The sequence below is a fragment of the Choristoneura fumiferana genome, chromosome 24 (assembly GCF_025370935.1).
Source record: "Choristoneura fumiferana chromosome 24, NRCan_CFum_1, whole genome shotgun sequence".
NCBI lineage: Eukaryota > Metazoa > Arthropoda > Insecta > Lepidoptera > Tortricidae > Choristoneura > Choristoneura fumiferana.
Window position 1 is genome coordinate 13,875,523 of NC_133495.1, and position 24,933 is coordinate 13,900,455.

At 39.3% G+C, this 24,933-nt stretch overlaps 1 protein-coding gene across 2 annotated transcripts in view; it reads right to left on the bottom strand.

Annotated features, from left to right (window-relative positions):
* Positions 1–235: 235 nt before the first annotated feature.
* Positions 236–24,933, bottom strand: part of nvy (CBFA2/RUNX1 partner transcriptional co-repressor nervy) — a 93,904-nt gene continuing 69,206 nt past the window's right edge. Inside the window, exons 6-13 of one of the 2 annotated variants that reach the window (XM_074106224.1) lie at positions 23,252–23,361; positions 12,456–12,643; positions 10,419–10,601; positions 9,849–9,973; positions 9,171–9,305; positions 4,046–4,153; positions 3,243–3,461; positions 236–2,785 (exon numbers count right to left, since the gene is read on the bottom strand). In XM_074106224.1, the coding sequence (XP_073962325.1) occupies positions 2,693–2,785; positions 3,243–3,461; positions 4,046–4,153; positions 9,171–9,305; positions 9,849–9,973; positions 10,419–10,601; positions 12,456–12,643; positions 23,252–23,361 (1,161 nt within the window). In that variant the 3' untranslated portion in view covers positions 236–2,692. Of the gene's footprint in view, positions 2,786–3,242; positions 3,462–4,045; positions 4,157–9,170; positions 9,306–9,848; positions 9,974–10,418; positions 10,602–12,455; positions 12,644–23,251; positions 23,362–24,933 lie in introns of both variants that reach the window. The other variant, XM_074106223.1, reaches the window with a different exon arrangement.

Here is a 24,933-nt window from a genome sequence, read left to right on the forward strand (position 1 = left end):
TCGACTTGGCGCGGCCACTGCCGTGCCCCCAGATAATGCGTTTCCTTACAAATTGCCGTAAACCGAAAAACAGGGTACATATATATACTTCCAGTTGACCCAGAAACTTGAAATTTGGTATAAAGGAAGCTCAAACAGCACAACCAATAAGAAATAAAAAACATTTTTATTATTTTGTCTGTCTAAGTCAGTAACCACCTAGAATGATGACAAATCGGATATTTTGGTCAAAATTAATTGGCATTATTGCCGTTTGTATGAAAAGGATTGATTATTAAACGATACACTGTCAATTATTAAAACTGCTTTTTTATAATTAAATATAACTGAATCTTAAAACCATAAACCAATTATTCTGTGTAGGATAGTGTATTACATCTAAGTAGGTACTATTTGAATATAAAATTGTGTATGATTCTTATAATTTCGTGCAACAACATCTAAATGATGATTTATAATCGATATGTACAAAAAACAATTAAAACATTAATTATGGCACTTAACCGGTTTACATAGTATTACAATAAGTTGCAATTAATATCTTTGGTTAAGATAGAAAACTAAAATTAGTTAAAATATCATAAATTAAATGCAACACTTAAAAAGAAGGAAATATAAAAATCGGATGTATTTCTATAACATTTGTACTTATTTCTAGACTTCCTCCAGCTTATTGTACTTTAACCGCATGCTCTCCACCAAAAGTCGCGACGTTTACGGCACGTCACTGCGATTCCGCACCGTCTGCGTATTTTGAGCAGCAGTGTGGAGGGCATGCGATAAAAACGGTGCGCATACGATGCGTCACTGCGATTCCGTACCGTCACCGTTTTTTAAGCAGCGGTGTGGCCGCTCCTTTAAGTAAACAAACAAATCGCAAAAAAATCGATGAAACTCATATGACCCTTGTTTTCTTTTGAGTAGTAGGTAATTAAATTTTATATACTCCACACTCACAATTTATTTACAAAGACAGCCTATCTAAAACCTTAAATCTTATTTACAGGAGCTTAACATTTACTTAATGTGAGATATGTTTATGTACAGCCAAGCCAAGAGGTGTTAGGAGACTATTATGTTATAACATAACATTTTAAACTTTCGTGGTTTTCACTCATAGTGAGTGTCTAATCGTGACCACGGCCACTGTAATGTGAAGATTGGTTTTTGGAATCTTTTTGTATTTTTTATTTCAATTCCAAATTTTTACTTTTACTTTGAAAATTATTATTATTTATTATTTATTTGATTGCTTAGTAACGACATCTTTTGTCCGGGTGAGCGGTTGGTTTCAATCGTTCCAATAGAGTGCCGAAAGTTTCTCGATGAGGGCTACGGTATATAGATGTCGCTAGCGTCACTGCTTAAGTGGCTAAATAAGAAACAAACAAGCTGAGGTATGAGGTGCATAGGGGAAATTCGTGTCTGTACCGTTGACCAGCAGTTGTGTAGCGGTATAGCACGCGGTACGGAATACCGAGGACCTGGGTTCGATTCCCAGTCTGCTGGTCTTATTTTTCTGGTTTTTCTGTGCATCTATATTTCAGTTTGTATTTTTAGCGTGATAAGTCCCGTTGGTGGTATTCTGACTATGACTATTATGTTACTAATTTGTTGCTATAGCGTAGCTGTTATACACCGTTTTTTTATTAACTGATATTGTAACAGATCACTCACGTCTTAAATCGAGTTTAGCTCGATATGTTTCGGGCTTTGCTGGCCGAGTATGAGTATTAAACGGACGAGCTTGCGAGTCCGTTTAACTAATACGAAGCCAGCAATTGCTATTCCAGCAGAGACTAATATAAAGCTTTTCTCAAAAATGATGATTAATTCTGAAACAGACTAAACTTTTTCTCAAAATATATCATAACATTTAATTTTATTCCAATTATTTTTCTTATGCTTTCCCGCCTTTTTTCATTAAAAATAAACTGCAGCTGTATTTTCCACCGAAAACACCACAAGCTGTTTCAGACCCAATAAAAAAAGTCCGTAGTTCCAACAAAATATCTGATACCGCCCATTAGATTTGGCTGTATACGACTTGTGCCAACATTTCCATGGCCTTTTTAACTTTAAAAAAAAGTTGTGACTGATTGCAGGCGCGCTAATTTATTATTGTCGAGCTAGCGCGCCTGCAAGCTTTTTAACTTTTTAATTTTTCGCTGACCATAAACTATGCACTTCACTTTCTGATATGTAAAGAATAATGTCAACTTTTACGGACATTTTTGAGAAAAGTCCTTTACCGTACGAACCAATTAGCCGATCGCTTAGTCAGGGCTACAAACTTACAAGTATCTGGACAGGAGGAGACGTGAATATTAGAACGACATGGTTAGTCCCAATTTTTTTCAACCGAATACATAAGTTGGTACATTGAACGAGATGCAAGGTGGCTAATATAATAATTAATATAGTTTTAGATGGCGTATTAAGCGGGACGCGAGTCGTATTAACTGTGAAAAAATGTATGAAAACAGGCCTAAAATTGCAGGGCCAACGTGATCGTATTAAGCGGGTAGAACTGTAATAGGCATTGCAAAACTTACATTAGCGGATCTGTCGGTATAACGAACTTAAAGTAACTAATGATCCTCGCCCCACCAACATTTAGTCTCAATCAACCCCTGTTAGTCTACCTCCTAACCTTCCTAGGCAGCTTTGCCACGAGATCCTTGTTAAGGCGTCATTTCTTCGCGACTCCGCTGATGATGCCCTGGGCGGTAGATAGAGTGGCCAGGGCGATCCTGTCATTGCTCGAAGATGTCAGGTTTCTATCCTGAAAAAGGAAATTTTATGAGACACTCTAACTTGTGATAGACTGAATTTCCTCAAGAGGTGTGCTTCCTAGTCAGCTTTGAGGGCAAATCATTGCACGGGTTCGAGCTGTTTTGGCATAATAAAATTAACGCAAGTTTTTTTCGTGATTCCTGGGGATAGATCTTAAAGCGCTTTAGTCTAGTTTTGGCCTAAGGAGCACTGTGCACTGTGTTAGTCTGAGCGGGTGACACAATTTACCGGCCCGGATAATACCGACCCGTTTTTTCGTGCACACGCCCATAGAAACTCAGATCAGTTTGAAATGAGTTTGTATGGGCGTGTAAATACACGAAAAATCGTATCGGTACTGTCCGGGCCGGTAAATAGGGTCACCCGTCTGAGCAACACTTGGTCCAACTCCCATACTGCCGTGGTCAATCCTTGTACTTATAAAAATGCATGAAACTTTATCAAACCTGGTTAGAATGAAGACGTTCTGCAGAATTCAGGTTGCTTAACGACAGTCTGTTGTCCGGGGCAGCCGGCGCTATAGGAGTGGTGGCCCTGGTGAGGGGCTTGGGCAGGCTGGGCAGGTTTGGCAAGTTGGGCAGGTTGGCAAGATTGGGCAGCGCAGGTTGTGTGGCCGGAGGCGAGGTACGCAACGCTGTTGGCTTTTGATCTCGGCCGCTGCACACCTAGAAAGAGTAAATATGTATAGTTAGCTGGTTAAATTGATGAAGTATCATCTCCAGCTGTAGCCACAAACCATACAAGCTATCATCAGCGGACGTGATGATAGCTTCTTCTACTACAAACGATAGAACGTGCGTTTAGAAGTCATTTATCTATTCGGAAGGTGTGCGAAATTACAGCTTAATCAGAATTTAAACCGACCTAAGTACAAAGTAGTCGTTTTCACCAACTAACTCCGGACAAAGGCGTCCTCTCCGAATGAAAGGCTAAGTGCGGATTGTACTATGCAGGCTACAAATATCACATCCACACAAGCGCACTCTCTAGCACATGCATTTGTTACACTTTCATCATCGTTGTCATCATATTAAGTATCTGCCGCAGGGCGTCCGTTGTTGGACACGGGCGCCCCATGGGGGCAAGGGGGTCTATGGAGTGGAGAAGTGCAGTTGTTTCGGTTGGAAGCGGCATCCAGTGAGCCCGCGGCGTCAACTGGTCATCCGTCCATATCGTTGACGGACATTTTACGCTGCACTTGCCTTGTTTGAAATCTTTGTAAATCGGACAGTTAAAGATTGATGGTTACCTGATGATGGCTCTCCCAGTCCTTGTGTTGGCAGAAGGCGCCGCAGTAGCGCGCCGCGTTGCATCCAGAACACGTCTCCTGCGCCTTGCGGCCGCAGTTCCAGCAGCACTGCTGACAGAGACACCATTATTGGAGCACGACATAACTAGCAGTGGCGTAGCGTATCAGCCGCCTGGGGCGGAAGAAAATTTTGCGTCCCTCTTATTTAGGGTACTCATTCTAATCGGTCCGGTGTAATCGGACGGAATTATCATCGTCATCCCAGCCTATACACGTCCCACAGCTGGGCACAGTCCTTTTCTCAGAATGAGAACACTTGGGCTGTAGTTCCCACTCGCGCCCAGTGCGGATTGGGAACTTCACACATACCATAATTTTTTTATGGTATTTTTCCGCCCCCTAATGGTGCCCCCGGGTAAACTCACAGTTTGCGGGACGGCTCACCAGTGCTTGCACATAGGTATTGTATCACTCCTCTGTGCCTCACTGATACCTACTGCTGCTCGGCCGCTCACTACTCACAGTCTGCTACGGCGGCCCACTAGCGCTGGCTCATATTAGTCATATTGCGTCACTCCTCTATACCTCACTGATACCTACTGTTACTACTGGTACACTCACAGTTTGCTGCTGCGACGGCTTGCAGCGCTAGCACATATTGCATCACTCTTCTTTGTCTCTCCGATATCTATTCTTACTCACATACTCACATATTTGATTTGAATGGTTTCTTAGTTACAGTTGTTGATGACTTGGACTGTCATTCTATTATATGTTTATCCTAATAAAGACATGTACATTTTAATTAATTTAATTACTTAACAAATTGGCGACGATGTCGTTTGATTTAAAGAAAGGCAAACGTGCGCGTGCCACCCTACGCGGTGTACTAACTAAAACGTACAACGCATTTCAAGATGAACAAAACTTACATACTTACGAAGAACTAGAAACCCGACTTCTTACACTACAAAATACTTACGATGGCTTACAAAATATACAATGTCGAATAGAAGAGGAGACGGAAGAGGAGGATCTTGAGGTAGAAATGGCATACAGGTATGAGATTGACGAGATTTATACGAAGTTACGTACAAAAATTTTACGATTGATAAATGTATACAAAAATGAAAGTAACATACCTCCTATAACTCAAGTAACCTCCGTCACGAATGCCCATCATGAGGCACAACCGAGAATTAATTTTCAACCATTTCAAGCCAAAGAGACTTTCAAAAATTTCATAAAGCGGCTTTCCGTTTATATCCTACTAAATAACATCACTCATCCTAAAACGAAAGTTTATACCTTACTGTCTACTTTACCTCCAGATATCCACGAAAGATTATATGACCTGTGTTCTCCCGAAGAACCGATCGATAAGACTTTTGAAGAACTTACAGATATTTTGGATAAATTTATAGACCCAAAACCAAGCATATGGGCGTCGCAACATAATTTTATATCACGTTTACAACAAGCCGATGAAACAATTGCAATCTACGCGTCAGAATTGAAAAAGTTATCTCTAAATTGCGAATTCAAATGTATACACTGCAAAAAACCTACAGTTGAATCATTCTTATCACTACAGTTCATACGGGGATTAAAAGATGGAGATATTCGTACAAAAATATTACAACAGAAGGAAACCACACTGTTTTCTAATTTAGTGGATACCGCCACGTTGATGGAAAAGGGAAAAACTGAAAATTCAACCATGTCTGTATCAATCCGTCATACATCCTTTGACAATATGAATAAAGTATCGAAAGCACCAAGATACGCTTCAAATCCACAAACCATCAAAGACCTGAAGGGCAAATGTTATCGATGTGGTAAAAACGATCACAAAGCGAATGAATGTGGCGCCATAAAAAGCACGTGTCGCAAGTGTCAAAAAGAAGGCCACTTAGCTCGAGTCTGCTTACAAGGACGTAGAAGTAATAACACAAACTTACTGGATTACTCTACAAGCAGCCTCAGCGCCAACAGCACAGCGGAGATCAACTTAGTAAAAAGTGAAATATCTGACAAATACATTATACCAATTGAAATTGAAGGTACAAGAGTCAATATGGAATTTGATACTGGTGCTACACTTTCTACTATATCATTAAAAGAATATAAAAAACTCAACATTAAAAAGAAAGTTTTCACGACTAACATGAAGCTAAGAACTTATACAGGTGAAGTATTTAAACCCACTGGTGTGGTATATGTCAAATGCACCTATGGAAATCAGACTTTTTACGGAAAATTATACATAATAGACAAGAATGTTGACCCTATCCTCGGCCGAAGCTGGATGAAAGAGTTCAACATCACGCTTGCCGATATGAGAACCGTCCAAGAATGTGAAAACACACCGAAACTAGAAAAATTACTAGAAGAGTACGATTCCACTGTATTTAATTCAAATTTGGGCGAAATTCCAAACATTCGAGGCCATCTCACTCTTACAGAAAACTCACAACCGATCTTTATCAAACCTCGTAGAATTCCTTACGCATTACGAACCAAAGTAGATGACGAAATAAACCGCCTTGAAAAATTAGGAATTATTACAAAGATAGACCACTCAGACTGGGGCACACCTGTCGTTCCGATAGTCAAACCTAACGGCAGCATCAGACTTTGTGCTGACTACAAGATTACTTTAAACAAAGTTATAAAAGACGAACAATACCCAATTCCAATAATTGAAGATATTTTAGCTGAAATGAATGGCGGGCAACTGTTCTGTACCTTAGACATCACACAAGCATACTTGAACATGGTAATGGATGAAGAAAGTGCCTTATTACAAACCTTAAGCACACATAAAGGTACTTTTAAGGTAAACCGGCTCATGTTTGGAGTTAAAGTTGCCCCTAGCCTTTGGCAAAAGTTTATGGACCAATTATTACTTGGTATAGATGGAGTAAAATGCTTTTTCGATGATATTATTATACAGGGCTCTACAGAAGAAGAACTACTTTGTAGGCTTAGACAAGTCTTGGAGAAACTAAAAGAAAGTAACCTTCGAGTTAATAAGGAAAAATGTCACTTTTTCAAAAGAAGTATTAATTACTTGGGACATACAATTGACAAAAACGGATTGCATAAGAATAAAGATAAAGTCAAAGCAATTTTCAACGCGCAACGTCCGACGAATGTAAACGAATTACGAACCTTTTTGGGTATGGCAAATTACTATAATAAATTTATACCTAACCTTGCATCTATTACAAGCCCTTTAAATGCACTCCTGAAGAAAGGAACAAAATTTATTTGGTCTCCGAAATGCGAAGAAAGCTTCAAGAATGTCAAAACAGAAATACTCAGTGAAAGAGTCTTATTACACTTCGATCAGAAAAAACCATTAATTTTAGCAACAGATGCGTCACCTACAGGACTGGGTGCAGTACTTAGCCATAGACTACCGGATGGCTCAGATCGCCCAATAGCATTTGCCTCTAGATCTCTAACTAATAGTGAAAAGAAATACAGTCAAATCGACAAAGAAGCAACTGCTATATTCTGGGGATTAAAGAAATTCTTTCACTACTGTTATGGTCGCAAGTTTACCCTTATCACAGACCACAAGCCACTGACTTCAATTTTCCATCCACATCAAACCTTACCAACATTGAGTACAATGAGGCTATTCCATTATGCACATTTTCTATCTGGATTTGACTACAATATAGAATATAGAAGTTCTTCAAAGCATTCCAATGCAGACTACCTCTCACGATTTCCTGTTGAAAAAGTTAACGACAGTAATATTGACCAACATGGCATATTTCAACTAAGGCAGATAAACACATTAAACATTTCACCCGAAATTATTTCCAAAGAAACAAAAGAAGACCCCGAACTACGGAACTTGTTTCAAACACTACAATCGGGAAATTCACTTAGAGAATCAGGATACAATGATAACGAATTGACACTGCAAAATGACTGTATTCTAAAAGGTACAAGAGTAATAATTCCTCGAAAATTACAGCAACAAATTTTAGACGAACTTCACATTGGCCATATTGGGATTTTAAAAATGAAACTTCTTGCTCGTAGCTTCGTATATTGGAAAAATATTGATAAAGATATCGAAACTAAAGTGAAATCATGTCGAACTTGCAGATTACACCAAAATGAACCTCCTAAAGCCCCACTACATCATTGGGAAGATCCAACGGGTCCTTGGCAAAGAATTCATATTGATTTTGCAGGGCCTATATCTGGCTATCAACTTTTTATTGTAGTGGACGCCTTTTCAAAATGGGTGGAAATTATTCCTACTAAAACGATGACAAGCTCATTCTGTATTCAGAAATTAGATGGACTATTTGATACTTTTGGATTACCCTATACAGTAGTATCAGATAACGCGAGACAATTTGTCTCCCAAGAATTTGAAAACTTCCTACATACCTCTGGTATTGCACATAAAACAATTGCGCCGTATCACCCGGCTACAAACGGGCAAGCGGAACGTTTCGTACAGATTGCCAAACGAGCACTGCATAAATTAGAGGGGGAGAGTGGCGATATCTCACAGAAAATCCGTTTAGTGAAACATGTTCTTCGAGCTACACCAACTTCCTCAGGAGACTCTCCATATGTTATTATGTTCGGAAGGGAAATACGAACAAGATTGGCTGCTAAGATCAGAGCAGTTCCTAAACCACCCCCCAGACAGCCTCGACACGGTACAGACGGGAGAGAGTTCAGTCCCGGAGCCAGAGTCCAAGCAAGGGACTACTCGGTATCGAAAACCAAATGGGAGTTTGGCACTGTAGTCCGCCGTCTCGGACAGCTACATTACCAGATTAGGACAGACAGCGGACTCCTGTGGATCCGACACCTAGACCAGCTACTCCCTGCTCCTCTGATTCACGGCGGAGGCGTGTCACATATTTGATTTGAATGGTTTCTTAGTTACAGTTGTTGATGACTTGGACTGTCATTCTATTATATGTTTATCCTAATAAAGACATGTACATTTTAATTAATTTAATTACTTAACACTACTGATATATCCAGTCTGCTGCTGCTGCAACAGCTCACCAGCACATATCGCATCACTCCTCTGTGCTTCACTGATACCTACTGCTACTACTGGTACCACACTACTCACAGTCTGCTGGTGCGGCGGCGAGGCGGGCGGCGGCGGGCTGCGCCGCTCCTTGCGCTCGGCCGCTACTAACTCCAGCGCGCGCGCCTCCGCTGCTCCCACCGCTCGCTGCAACTCCACCAGCGCTTGTCGCTTCACCTGAACATCATCTTTCGGGGTTAAGAATAGTACATTACTGTAGAGGCCGGGAAGTAGGGGGTTGCCGGCCAAGCAGATATAAACGGCCGAGCGCAGCGAGGCCGGATAGGGATGCGAGGCCGGCAACCCCACGTTCCGGCCGGGGCTTGTAGTTATAGTGCTTTGCCTGTTGTGTGCGTGCGTGTCGAGCTGGCGGCTGCTGGCGCGGCGGCTGCAGGCGGTGGAGCTGGGTGGGGGGGTGCGCCGTGTCGCAGAATGCTCGTTGAATGAAACAAAAGACGGTCGCATTGCCGGCCAGCGGGCTGCAAAGTTGTATGAAATCTCTTTGCAGGCCGCTAGAGTGACCGCCGGCATGCAGCTGAGCCGATTCGACCGTCTTTTGTTTCAACGCGCGCTCTGCGACACGACTCATTTGGCGACAATCAAATGCAAGTACAGTCAAAAAAGTACAATCGGCAAAAAAGCTTGTTTTAAAAATGTTAAAAAAAAACCTTATTAAAATTAATAGTGTATGGGAAGGAGATTCTTTTCCTGGCCACTCACTTGGTTGACAGCATCTTCCGCGCGCCTGCGCACCTCAGCTACCCGCTCTTCGGTCTGTCGCACAGCGGCCGCCATGATCTCGCTGGCTGCCCGCTTGATGTCGCTGCTCTCTGCTGGCTCCACGCCTGGAGAACAGTGGACCTTGCACTAATGGAACTAATGGACAATGATAAAACAACGTGAAGAGCAGGATTGAGATGTCTACAGGTCGATTCACTAGAGCTGGCACGAATAGATTGAATGAGTGAATGAAAGTATCTGTTTGTTTCCTATTTGAATACTGCAGCCACCTTGTGCCGTACTGAAAACAAGCCCGGAGTGGGTAACAGCCAAGGGACAATAAGATCTTCATAAGATATTTGCCTTCATGGTAACTTTCAAATGTAATTTCGAACGTAAATTCTAAAAACTCAGAGTTGGCGAGTCAGGGCTCAAAACCACGACCCTCCTTTTGAGGTTACCCAGCTAAATATTTCACAAAAAACTCCAATTAGCTCCTCATGTGTCGAAAGAGTTCAGCTATTCCATACTAGGTGGCGCTGTTACAAACTCAAGAAGTTCGACACTAACCTGGCTGACCCCTCTGCTGCAGTATCGCGAGTGCCCGCTTCGTCTTCTCCACCATACTGAGTATGCAATTGAGCATGGTATTAATGTTCTTCCATTCATCATCAGTCTTCAGGAGGGAGGCGTTGGGGAGACGCTCGGAGAACGACGCGTTCATGGAGGACACGTCGCGGACTGATATGCCACCTGGCAACATCGAGCCATTTACTAAAACACGGCTGAATGAACTATAGTGCCGCCGCTAAGAAGTCAATCATGATACATTGCACAACTATGAAAGTTCCTGATTATTGTTAATGTCCACCATTGAAAAAAAAATGCTACCTATCGCACGCAACAAGTACCTACCTAAGCATTGCATTTTTGTCCATGATTCATATTGTTAATACTCAGAAACTTCATAGTTTTGCATGTATCAAGATTTACTTTATAATGTCCGTTGACATACCAATGAAGTTGATTCTCCGCTAAAATCGAGCAACACAACTACGTCTGTGTTCCTTTATATAGTATCCTCCCTCGTGATGTTATTCGTCCTATTAATATTAATTTTCTCCTAACTTTAGTGTTCTCTCCATTTTGTGAAATTTTAGACAATTTTTTGACTAAAAATAAAATAAATGTAGTCTTTTTTTTTTTTTATGTTCATTCTTGTTTCAATGTTTTACTACCTGTAGTGAACTGTCATATCTTAGCTTACTGTATCTCATCATCTAATTATTTCATGTATTTATTGTTTAGTTCAACCTAGTGTATCGTATCCTCATTTCAGATAGTAACTGGTAGTTATCCCACCGAAAACTGGCTGATTATCAAACAAGTCGTCCACCTACCCACCGTGTCTCTGTCAACCTCGACACTGGCAGAATCATCAAAAAATTGATGGAGCCACTTTTCCTTGAATTGAATTGAACTACGTCTGAATGACATATACCTACCTAATAGAGGTCATCTGTAACTATGGGGTCTTAAATGCAAGCTTGCAAGCTTAGATTTTACTCGCGTAACCACAGAATAGTTAATAGTAAGTTGTGTATACATTGTGATCGAACTGTGCTACTTATTTTTGTTTTGTACCTAACATTGTTAAAAAACTTGAATTTAAAACTTCTCAAAACTCTTCAGTGTATCGGACATCGCGGTGTTATCGCTGTCTTATGGTATCATCTCTACCTATAACGTTTATCTACATGCATATCATAACTTCCCTATTATATGTTCAGAAACGACTATCAAAGAGTAAGTATAGCGACTTGGAAGAACAAGACAATAAAACCGGCCAAGAGTGTGTCGGACACGCCCGAAATAGGGTTTCGTAGCCATTACGAAAAAATTAAGTCATATTCTTCTAAGGATTTCGTATTTTGTATGGAATATTCCAAGTTTAGGTTGCTATTTACTCTTAAACTACTAATAATTCTAAAGAAAACTTAACCGTTATAGTTTTCCTTGAAAGTTTGATACACATACTACCATACTGAATTTTTTCAATTTTTTCCACCCACCGGTTTAGATTTTAGAAGAAGGGGGGGGGGCTCGATTTTAATGAAAATTTGCGCTTTAAAGTTGAATATTTTGCAAACGAATCACTGAATCGAAAAATCGTTTTAGCAACCCCCTAATCATTTTAAAAGACCTATCCAACGATATCCCACACTACAAGGTAGGATGAGAAAAAAAAAACACCCCACATTATGTCTATGGGAGGTACCCTAAAAAAATGTTTTTTAAGTTTTTTATTGTACCATTTTGTCGGCATAGTTTACATATATATTCGTGCAAAATTACAGCTTTCTAGCATTGATAGCCCCTGAGCAAAGCCGCGGACGGACGGACAGACAGACAGACATGGCGAAACTATAAGGGTTCCGTTTTTGCCATTTTGGCTCCGGAACCCTAAAAAGACCCTATCGCTTATATGTATCTCTTGCCCACGAGTACGGTTAAGGACTTTAATTCATTGCCCACCATGTAACTTGAAAAGATTCCATGATGGCTCATGAATTAAAGTCCTTGACCGTACACTGAACGTCTACTCACCGTCTCTTCTCTCGAAGCCCCCCTCCCCCTGGGTCCCATGGTACTGGTAGGGGTGGCCGTAGTCGAACAGGCTCGCGTTGCTGGGCAGGGGGTACAGGAAGGGTGGGTTTAGGAACAGGCTGGAGGGGGGCGGTCGCTTCGCGTGGGGGGGAAAGTCGTCGTGCGAGCCGTTTGTCTGCTCGTAGAATCTGTAAGAGGGGGTGAGTTTTAAGATCTAGTAGATGGGGTGAATATTGGAAATTAATCTTACTACTTATTTGAGTAATATTATAAATGCGAAAGTTTGTATCTGCAAGTGTTTATTATATGGGCCAGTGTACTGACGGTATCGCAAGAGTTGCGGGTAAACGATGGATGCCAGCGGTGGCTGGCGTTCTAAGGGGGAGGCCTTTGTTGAGCGCAGTGAACGTCTTCCGGCAAATGATGATGATAATATAATAGCTCATATTACTTAGTAGGTATGGACTTTTGTGTTACTTAAAGTACTCTGTGATGGAGCATCCTATTCTAAGAACGTACAATTTATAAACATTTCTTTTTGTGAACCGCAATTCACACTTCAATTAACTTTCCAAACACCTTTGCGTTCCCAGAAACCTACAATTTCACAACAACTATCGTAAATTAAAATCAGAAATCATATTCCGCTTATTTTCGCGAAAACCTTTTGTCTTTCCCCCTTTGTTTATTCCCAAAGTTTTCTCAAAGACAAACAAAGCTTTGTAAAGAACCGAATAAATCGAACCACAGACAATGCAAAACTAAGAGCAAATTACGGACCAACATCAGATTTATGGGCGCGGTACAAGGCATGGGAGTGAGCGAGGCTATGGTATAACTTTTATTGAAAGACAATAAAGGATAAGTATAACTTAATTTTAAAAATGCATTATTATTGTCTACTGGCATTTTATTATTGCGTAATAAACTGTAAGTTTTTTTTTTTATTAGCCTATTTTTGTGTCCTACTGCTGGGCAAAGGCCTCTCCTCTCTTGCTCCACTCCTGCCTATCAAAGGCGAGCTCCCGCCATCCCACATTATAGGCATCTAAGTCGTCCCTCCATCTCCTCTTCGGTCTGCCTCTATTACGGTATCCGTCACTAGGGACCCATTCCGTAACAATTTTGGCCCAACGTTCTGGGTAAGTTTATTATGCCATAAATAAAATAATAAAATTTAAAATGCCCCCGTGCTCAACCGTCTAACTAGCTGGCAGCCACCTCGTTGAATACCGATGGCAACTCATTGAGAGACAGCTGTCAGTAGTTTTTCAAATATATATACTATATGCAGTTTTTGTGTGCTAAGATCTCATGGATCTCAAAATCAACAGAAAATAGATTGCATTAGTTATGACTTATATTCAGAAAATATTGTTGTGCCAAAACTTTTAAAGTAAATAAATAAATTAATAAGTAAGTAAATATAATTCCTCACCAGAATTGGCACCAATCAATTCACGCAGTATTCTGTTTTTAAGTCTCGAAAATAAAATAGCTTATTGTCTTAATCTGCTTACTTCGTAGCTCATTCTTCAGAATAACATGGCTCACAGGCGAGTAGAGACTTGCTGAATCGACCAATCAAATTAGTGAAAATCCATTTCACTCAATTTGTCAAAAAATAAGGGGTTTTGAACGGACTTGCACCCTGAGTTGTTGAAATTGTTTGCGATAAATCTATTATCTTATGCACCTACGCGTGACTAAACGGCCACTCTCCTTTAAAAATGTTCTTGTTCTATACCTACCACATCCATAACTCATTGAATGAATGATTCAGCTGGGCTACTCCGAAACTCGAAACTCGAAGTTCGTGTCGTGCGGTCCCTCTCGCTCTCGTATTAAATAGTATAAGTATCAGAGGGACCGCACGACACGAACTTCGAGTTTCGAGTTTCGGAGTAGCCCTGCAGAGCGCAACCGGCATGCGATAAATAATGACCGGACCGAATTGCCCCAACTATGACATCGTGGTTTGATAGCGTCAATAGACGAAAGAGAAGAGCGATTCCACATCCTAAGTTGGCAGCACAATCGTTAAAAGTCCGTTGTATGAACATATTTTCTCTCTTTTTTTAGCCATAGGTACAAAGCGCTAGTACCTACTACTACTAGTCGTCTATTTTTAACCCCCGACGTAAAAAGAGGGGTGTTATAAGTTTGACCGCTATGTGTCTGTGGCACCGAAGCTGTTAAACGGGTGGACCGATTTGAATGCGGTTGTTTTATTTGAAATTAGGTTTTCTGCAAAATCTTAGATATTTTTCATCAAAATCGGTTCAGCCGTTTTTGAGATATTGAACTTTGAAGTGACAATGTCGGGGATTTTCCAACTTTTTGTTGGTTAGCTTAAAATACTACTAGTCGTTTATTGTTTTTAAAGTGTAGAAAGTGACCCTTTTTTATTAATAAATAAAGGACTTCGGAGTCTTATACAAGGTGTTAGAAAACCAGAAAGTAGTTTGCTCAGAGTCGATGTTATGTTATGTTTTAAATTAGGTTGTGTTTGTGTTTTTATATCCCTTTTTTATTATGCCCAATCTAAAAGTTACGACTGCAACAGGCGCCAATTAAATATTCTAGCGAGGTTGCATATGATTTTGATAATTTAATACTGGCCGGTTTACTGTCACTGTATGATTTTCTTCTAAAAACGTCAAAGCGCAACTGACAAATACAAATCATGAATGTAGAGTTAGAAATGAAGTAGAATTACTGACTTAGCAAAACACCAATATCTTTTAAAATAATGAAGAATATTGTTTGTTGCGAACTTTTCTTAGGTAATCATTTTCGTAACAAAACGGACACATCTATACAATATTTTGGGGACATATCTGGAGACCCTGTTTTTCCAGCTCGGAATCATGGACTGAGCCTATCTACCAAATTTAGTTGAAATCGGAGAGATAAACTCAGGGTACAATGGTAGATAGAAATGCCCAGTAAGCAAATAAATGATTGTTTAATTATGTGTGGGAGTATTTTAAATTAAATTTTTATTTTAATGTTTACTAATCTTTTAACAAAAATAATAATATAACTATCTACTTATCCAATTTTTAATTTTAATATTAACCAAAATCTTATATAGTACTTAATACATATTTCGATGACATCAATTAGTCTGCGTCGGAGGTTAAAAAACATTACTGTTAGTGTCAACATTATCAGATAAGTAACAATATAATGCGTCGTGACATCAAAAAAAAATTTGATCGAAATCACTGCAATTACTACTATGTGTATTTCATAAAACCACTTGTTACCTACCATGTGTAAAGGAAAATAAATTATTTTAATAAATTTAATTTCTATAGGCGTAGCTTCTGCTTTGCACCACACTGGAGCCCGGCCAAGCATGGGAGCGGCGAGCGGCCGACACGCATTGTTGTCGCGCGTTCGATCCCTGGCGTGATGTATGCTGGCCATGCTGGATGCACTTTATGTTGATTCATTTCATTGATAAGAGAAGGAGGTGTTGCGGGTTACCGAGTGCTTTTTGATTATGTAATGGTGACTGCTGAACCTTATCCCCTTAATTGTAAATGCAAATGTTAGTTTATTTTAATTGTGAGTCATTCCATTATATAAGAATCCATATTCAAAGCTTTGATTTTTGTTCTTATTTTTTCCGATAAATCGTGGCCTGCATGCTGTAATTTACCTAATTACCTACCTATGAAAATTTTAATTGTTATACATATGTATGTACGTATTAAATTAAATTAAGTATATAACATTTGAAATATGCCTTACAAATTCGAGTGCAACAGAAGTAAAACTTGCTCGTTTCATCAGTCAATGATATATTTTCGTTCTTTCTTAGTTAGGTACCTACCATTATATTTATTATGACACAAAAATAAAACAAATTCATTGCACACTTGTTAAAAGTGCTTTGATTTTTTATTTAGCATTTAAAATGCTTTTGGTTGTCATTTAAAACCGCTCTCGTTTATTACTTGGCACATAGTCTAGCGGTCCGATCGCAGCCGGCGACACGCATTGCCGTGTCCGCGTCCGATTCGGACCGTGATCTATGGCCGTTTTTGTCCGTGGCACTGATTTCCAGTGTTTTCATGACATTTTGAAATATTGATGCTGATGGAACCCTTTGAACATGGATCATTCGAATTTATATATACCAGCGGTTGGACGATATTACTTTGCATGGAGAAATCAGAAGTAAAACACGATCAAGATATATTTTAATGAATCTATTTAGGCGTCTTATTAAAAGTTTGATTATTATTTAAATACTGAAACAAGTGTTTGAAATATTTCTACAGCAGCGTCATCTACAATTTATTTCATTGTTACAAAATAAATCCTATTTAGTCTGTGCTGATTACCTAAGAAGTTTTACATTTAGGTTATGGGCCCAGTACGCTTCACTGTTTACTTTTATCAAATTATCTCCAAATTAAGCTGACTCTCTAGTTTATAAAGATCATTTAATTTTATATTTTCTTAATTGGTTTTATTCCAACTTGTTAAGTCGGCATCATCATCATCAGCCGGAAGGCGTCCACTTCTGAAAAAAGCCTCCCCCTTAGAACGCCACAGTGAACGACAACTCGCCACTTGCATCCTTTGGTTGCCCCCCACTCTCACGATGTCGTCAGTCCACCTACTGGGAGGCCTGCCAACGCTTCGTCTTCCAGTTCGTGGTCGCCACTCGAGAACTTTTCTTCCGCAACGGTTATCTGTTCTTCGAGCGATGTTGCCCATTGTCACTTCAACAAACATTGTGAAAAAAAGACAGTAATAAAAATTTAAAACTTACAGCATACCATCAAGTAATATGTTGAATTCCGCGGGTTTATCCTCTAAATTTATGATGTAAGGACTCGTGTTATTACCCGGTATGTACTAACCTAAATAAATAAAGCAGGAGCAGCTGCAGCCGACGTAACTTATACATTTACATCCAGTTTCCTTAATAAATCACTGGTTTTACAAATCGCGCGCACATGGGGCAGCGCCTGAACTATTAGTCGGAGCAAACTTGTGATTGTTTGCTAATTGCCCCTAGATTTGTAGCAGGCGCTTCAAAGTTTTTGAGCCTACGTTTTCTTGTAGAATGTACAGCTTTGGCTTGACTCTGTTCTGTTTCTCAATTAGGTTACTTATTTCTACATTAGAATTTATGTTGACTTAGAAATTCGAGGTTGCGTGAAATATTTTATTTTAAAAATATAAAAAAATCCTTTAAAAAATAACATCATTAGACTGCAAAGAAATAAGTTTTACATAAATACATAATCTAAAGACTTTATAGGTATGTAAAATTTACTGAAGTATCTAAGTTGAATTAGTAACTAAATGAGCTCAATATTCTTCAACTAAATGAAAACATTTAATAAACGTTTCATTAACGAATCACATTAAAAATAGTTCTAACTTATCCGATCGGCACCATCTGTCAGACCATAGCCGAGCGCCTGCTGCGAACATCATAGCAAAGTTTCGATCTCGCTAATTGCTTACACTAAACTAGCAGGCGTCGCGAATCGTTATGCTAAACGCCTTTAAAATTGTTATAATGGGCGTAAATTATCATCAGATGGGGTTTTTAGATTTATATATTAATTTATATAAATATATAATGCAATATTAAAGACATAGACACTTAGAAAAAAGACATGAATAGGATTGGATCTAATGGGAATCATGATAAAAGTGCTTGAAGCCGATTTTTAAGAGTACAACTTCTAGCACGGTGAACGACTGTGTTGCTCTGATGGTGAATTTTAATTGAGTTCAAAACGTGTCAGCGTAATGTGGTGGTGGTGATAAAAAAAAAGATAGTTGAACATGTGTGATGTGTGTGTTCCTTCAGCGTGGAGGCGGAGATCCTGCATGAACATATTTGTTGCATTGCATAGACGTAGCTAATGTAAGGTCGCGGGTGAACAAAGTCAAAGCGATAGAAGGCGGGCGGATCCGCAGGCAACAGCTAGTCGTTTATACATGATATGGACCTCCGCAAAGTAATGTCTGATTCAATAAATTATTTTGAAAAACGCTAACCAACTTTGAAATATATGGATCCAAACCTTATTGGCCACTCTTGGCACGCGGTCCAAAAGCGTTGTTTCCTGATTTAGGGCCGTTATGTACGAGAATATCACGCGCACATGTTTAAGCGGGTAGTATTTAAAGGTTGGGCGGGTGATGCGGTCGCCAAACGGCGCTATAAGGCCATTTAGCCATATGCAGCTGTATGCCGATAATTCAGCTAACGGTTCGGTTGTGCATGTACCGTAAACTGCTTCAACTTTGCCCTCTGGCCCCAACATTACCTGATTCGATTTAGAGTCGAACTTAGCACCCTTTAGGTTTTAAAACTTTTATCCCCCCCGTAATAATAATTCCCGTGTAGATAAAAGTTTAAAACCTATAAGAGTGCTGAGTTATCGACTCTAAATCAACTCAGGCAATGTTGGGGCCACAGGGCAAACTTGAAACAGTTTACGGTACTTGTAATGCAGCTTTCAGATTTCATATTCAGAGAGCAAAGGTCTCCGTATCATGATATGACAAAGGTAAAGGTCAAAACTTTCACCAGCCATTGGTTAGTGTTAACTAACGGTTAAATGTGATGCCGTCTCTATTTGTTTTGTTCGAATAGACGAAGACGGCATCACATTTAACCGTCAGTTAACACTAATCAATGGATGATGAAACGGCCCCTTAAAATAGTAACATTATAATTATTATACTCTATCAGGGTGTCATGCACGTACAACCTAATTATGTAACATCTATTTTAGTTTGCTTAATAATTTAAGCAAATGAACATGACATAAATGTACTTATAACTAAATATATAAAATATGTGGTATCTTGTCGCTCTCCCTTCGTCAACTTCTGTATACATTGTCAGAAGATTCATAAGTACAGTGACAACTTCTAGTAGTGAATTAAACGAATAAGTAACTCACGTGTTTAATCGAGTTTAGTTTAACTGTGTAAGGCCGCTTATAGACGTCCGTTGTTACACCGGACAACGGACCGTTTTTTTGCCGGATTAGCGGTGTTGTATGACTAAGTTGCCGGACAAGGGTCCGGTGCATGTACACACATTCATTGTAAGCCATACAACACCGCAAATCCGGCAAAAGAAACGGTCCGTTCTCCGGTGAAAACAACGGACGGCTACAAAGCGGCCTAATGCCGTTGTGGCAAATAATACTCTAGTGCCGTAGAAAAATCGCGTTTATCAATGAATATAACGTGAATATAACACATATTTTGGATATTTTGCAGGTGGTAGGACTTTGTGCAAGGTGCGCCCGGATTGCTACCACCATCTTGCTCGCTAATCCTGCCGTGAAGCAGCAGTGCTTGCACTGTTGTGTTTCGGCGTGGAGAGTAAGACAGCCGGTGAAATTACTGGCACTTGAGGTATCCCATCTTAGGCCTCTAGGTTGGCAACGCGTCTGCAGTACCCCTAGTGTTGCAGATGTTTATGGGCGGTGGTGATCTCTTACCATCAGGAGACCCATTTGCTCGTTTTCCATCCAGTCAAATAAAAAAAAAAAAAAGCTATAACCATCATTTAAATGTGGAATTATGGGCGAGTTTGGATGCGATGTTCGGTCGGAACACATTTTTAGATAGAGATAGATAGATAGATAAAACGCAAACACACACAATCAAAATTACATTAATTAGAAAAAAAGAACAGTCCCAACTTAAAAGTAAACAATTTTCAATTAGTTATAATATTAAGTATTAGTTATAATTAGTTTTTAGTGACACTATCTGCGCGTTTTGCTGCAGCCGCTACGAAGGACCACGGAAGTTTCATATTCAGTGAGAATTTGAGTACTAAAGTGTAAACAATCTGTAATGGTTTCTGGACATCTTCAGATTTTACCATCAACTGCTAACTGAATGACAGACTTTCTATCGTTACAATAGGCATGATATCGATTTATTATCACATCGTACAAACACAGCGCAGTCATAACCACAGAATAAATAAATCCAGCGGAGTCGGTCAGTGCCATCAATAACGGCAGGTGAGTGGCGGCGACAGGCAATTTGTCGCGCTGTTGCCGACAGTTGTGGCGACTTTCGCTTCTAATTGACGATTTTAAGTTGGATGAAGACTTGGTGGACTCCGGATTAGTATCGAGCATACTCAATGCTCGATACGATTGAATGGACTTGGTGTCCCCAGCTTTGGGGTGTTACCCTAAATTTAGGGTATTTTTACAAGTTTAGGGTATTTTAGGGTAAAAGTTTTCGAATGAAATGTACGATTTCAAGAAAAAAATACTGCAGATGACTAGAAGGCAACGCTATGCATTCCAAGAATGTTTTGAAACGGTGTAGTAGTTTACAATACGATACAATACAAATACTCTTTATTGTACATTATTATTGTACATTTGAAACACAACTTGAAAAAATTTTGAACTTACAACGTAGAATGTTAAAACTGTTAGTAGATAAAAAAACGAAGAAAATGTGCTATAAAAACTATAATAAGTTATTTAAAATTTGTAATGTAATACCAGTGACCGAAAAAGTTAATTATTTGTTAGCGTTGGATCAATATGAGAACCTGGAGTTTAAACAACTTAAAATATACAATCGATCGTAAAAAATATGTAGAGCCGCGAGCCTGTAACTATTATGGTAAAAGGACGAGGAGATACTTAATACCGCGCATATTCAACAACCTCTTCTTGGAGGAGGAATGTAAAACCATGAATTGTTTCAAAAATAAGTAAAAACATGATTGATAAACTCTTTACATACAAAAAATTAAATTAATTAATTAATTTTGTATAATGTAATGTACTGTAACTATTGTGCACAATATTGTTAAAATGAGCTAGTGTTTAGTTCGCCAACAAATTGTTGTGTTCTTATGATAAAATGTGTATATTAATATATTACAATAAAAAAAATAGTAAATGATACAGGAAAACAGGTACACAGAGAAAATTACAAGGTAAGCAATAGGCGGCCTTATCGCTTAAGAGCGATCTCTTCCAGGCAACCTTTTTACAGAAAGAAGGAAGAACTAGTTTACAGCAGGTGGTGCATCAACAGTAGATCAGAAAATTAAAGCGCATCAAAAACACATCTACATTATCGTACATAATAATACACGTCTAAAATAAATATAGGCAATGGGATGAACAGCCACAAATAAATAAATAAACTAGGATAAAGCTAATTATTTCACGATAACAGCTAGTTTAGCTATTAGTTTATTAATAAATTGCATTTGCTTACTATTTATTAAAAAAATATTTTAGGGAAAAAAATTAAAGTGCCTAATTTAGGGTAATTTCGCGTAGCGTTAGGGTAAAAAAAATATCTGAGGTGGCAACACTGCTTAGCGCGAAGCGCGAGCGCGGCGTCATCGTTTCAGGTTGAGCTTTCGTATGTCTGTCCAGCGGATGTGTAGAACTCTACAAAACGCATTTTCTGTAGTGAAACTTAATTGTTAGTAGTTTTGGAATTTTTACTTTTTGGATATTTTTTCAAAATGGCTGCTTCGAGTTAGGAATTCTATGTTTCTCCTGTCTGTTATCTCTGCCACCTACATTAGTCTGTTCATATTTATTAATTTCTCAGAAATTGGTTGTCTGGAAGAGATCGCTTTTTAGCGATAAGACCGCCTATTGTCTACCTGAATTTTGCTATTTTTGTAATGTCTCTGTACTGATTTTGGTGATCAATAAAGAATATTTGTATTGTATTGTATTGTATGAGAGATGGAAACTTAAAAAGAAGAAGAAACTTAAAAAGATGGGTTATTGCACAAATTAAGGAAAAATTACATAGTGTGTACCTATATTATGTAAAACTCCCACGCCCCATGTCTCTTATACTAGCGGTTGAATTTTTAAGATTTTATCCCGATTGGTATAAAAAGTAGCCTATGTGTCATTCCAGACGTTCAGCTATCTACATACCAAAGTTCATCCAAATCCGTCCAGCGTTAAAGAGTCCATTAAAATATAGTAGGAGGATAATACAAACAACGAAAATGAGATCGATACGGTCAATGCTACAAATATATAATTATATTATGAGAGTCATCTGATAGAAATGATCACCACCCGATCATGAGTATGCCAAGTAGGTACAGTCAAGGGCAAAGATATCGACACGGCCAAAGTTGCAAAAATATGTATACACGGCCTTAATGTTAAGTGCATAGTCGTGTATACATATTTTTGTAACTTTGGCCATGTCGATATCTTTGCCCTTGACTGTACTCGAGGAGAGTCATTAGTCTGTTGCCGACGTTTTAATATGACTGTATTGTATATGTCGGCGGCCGATCGTAAAATCCGCCAGATCACGAAATTCCTAGGCATATCGTGAAATGCCGCCATTTCATGAATTGGCTAAGGGACATCCGCCATATCGTTCAAAACTCACCGTTTAGCGATTTGCCTAGTGACGTTTAGGCAGATCATGAAATTCCTAGGCATATCATGAAGCGCCGCCATTTCATGATTTGGCCAGTTTAGGCAGATCATGAAATTCCTAGGCATATCGGTTCTGGCACTTCGCCGGCCGCTGCCGCGGCACGCTCGCTTCGCTCGCTCGGCTCGTGCGTCGTGATCACAATTAATACTAACCACTCCTCGCTTCGCTCGTCGTACCTAATTTTTTCTATATAAATAAATAACAACTAGTGAATACTTTATCGATTTTCTTATAGTACGTATTTTCGGAACTTCGGCCGTATCGATATCTTTGTCGTTGACTGTACACTGGGCCTTACGAGGCATATACAATAGAGCACTCACGGGTCGCTGGCGCGCCGCTTGACGGGTCCGTCGGGCTGCGAGAACAGGTCGCTGTCACCACCCGCCTCCAGGATGAGGTGTTCATGGGCTCGGATGTACTGGAGCGGCGTCTGCGGGGCGTCGAGATGGACAAGTATGATTAGGTTAGAACTGCCGGGATTTTCGGAAGTGTTGGAAGCATTTTACACTTCCATCTTATTTGGGTTCCATACTCAAAGGGTGCCAACGGGACCCTATTACTGAGATTCCGCTGTCCGTCTGTGTGTCTGTCTGTCCGTCCGTCTGTCACAGGGCTCTATCTCTTGAAACGTAATAGCTAGACACTTGAAATTTTCACCAATAATGTAATACTATGGCTGCTATAACATAACCTAACCTAACCTACAAAAAGTTGGAAAACCCCCGACTTAATCACTTTCAAAGTTCAATATCTCAAAAACGGCTGAACTGATTTTAATGAAACATTTGTAAAAACCAAATAAAAAAAAACGCATTCAAATGGGTCCACCCGTTTAAGAGCTACGAAGCCACAGACAGACAGACAGACAAACAGATACACAGACAAACATAGCGGTCAAACTTATAACGTACCCGTCTTTTGCGTCGGCAGTTAAAAATCGTACTTCCAACAAGATATTTCACGGTTGAACTTACGTAGGATGGCATGTATTAAATTACAGAAAAAACATGTTTACTTACAAAAATCTGAAATTAATTGAAAAATGTCGCGGACAGATTAACTAGTGTGGGTAAAAAAGTTAATTGGCCAATTCCAATAATATAATATACTGAGCGGCAAAAAAATTGGCCCTCAAATGTTGCAGTAATAGGTAATTAGGGTTCCGTAGCCAAAATGGCAAAAACGGAACCCTTGTAATCTCGCCATGTCTGCCAGTCCGTCCGCGGCTTTGCTCAGGGACTATCAATGCTAGAAAGCTGTAATTTTGTACGGATATATAAGTAAACTATTCCGACAAAATGGTATAATAAAAATTGAAAAAAAATTTTTTAGGGTACCTCCCATAGACGTAAAGTGGGGGTGTTTTTTTTTCTCATCCAACCTTTTAGTGTGGGGTATCGTTGGATAGGCCTTTTAAAACCATTAAAACCATTAGGGGGTTGCTAAAACGATTTTTCGATTCAGTGATTTGTTTGCGAAATATTCAACTTAAAAAAATCAGGATGGTAGTAAGCATATCAAACTTTCAAGGAAAACTATAACCTAAACTTGGAAGATTCCATATAAAATACGAAATCCTTAGAAAAATATTACTTAATTTTTTCGTAATGGCTACGGAACCCTAGTTTGGGCGTGTCCGACCCGCTCTTGGCCGTTTTTTTTTTTATGTAGTGTGGGCCAAATTTTGTGCCGCTGAGTATATAATAATACTTAATACAATGCTGTCAGCATCGCTTGCATGGCAGCTTGGCGTACGTCGTTGTCGCTCTACCTTCTATGTACCATCAGCCAAATAAGTGGTCTATCAATTTTTAAACAAGTTCCTATCAAACGAATATGTCGCTAAAGTCGAACTTTCAAGTTGACAGACACGTCTATTGGCATTATTGTTTTATGACGTGCAAACGATTATCAACTTTAGGGTGGTAGACCACATATTTGGCTGATGGTACATATGTCTATATTTTGAACATGAAACTACCGTGAGACTCACTCATATTAA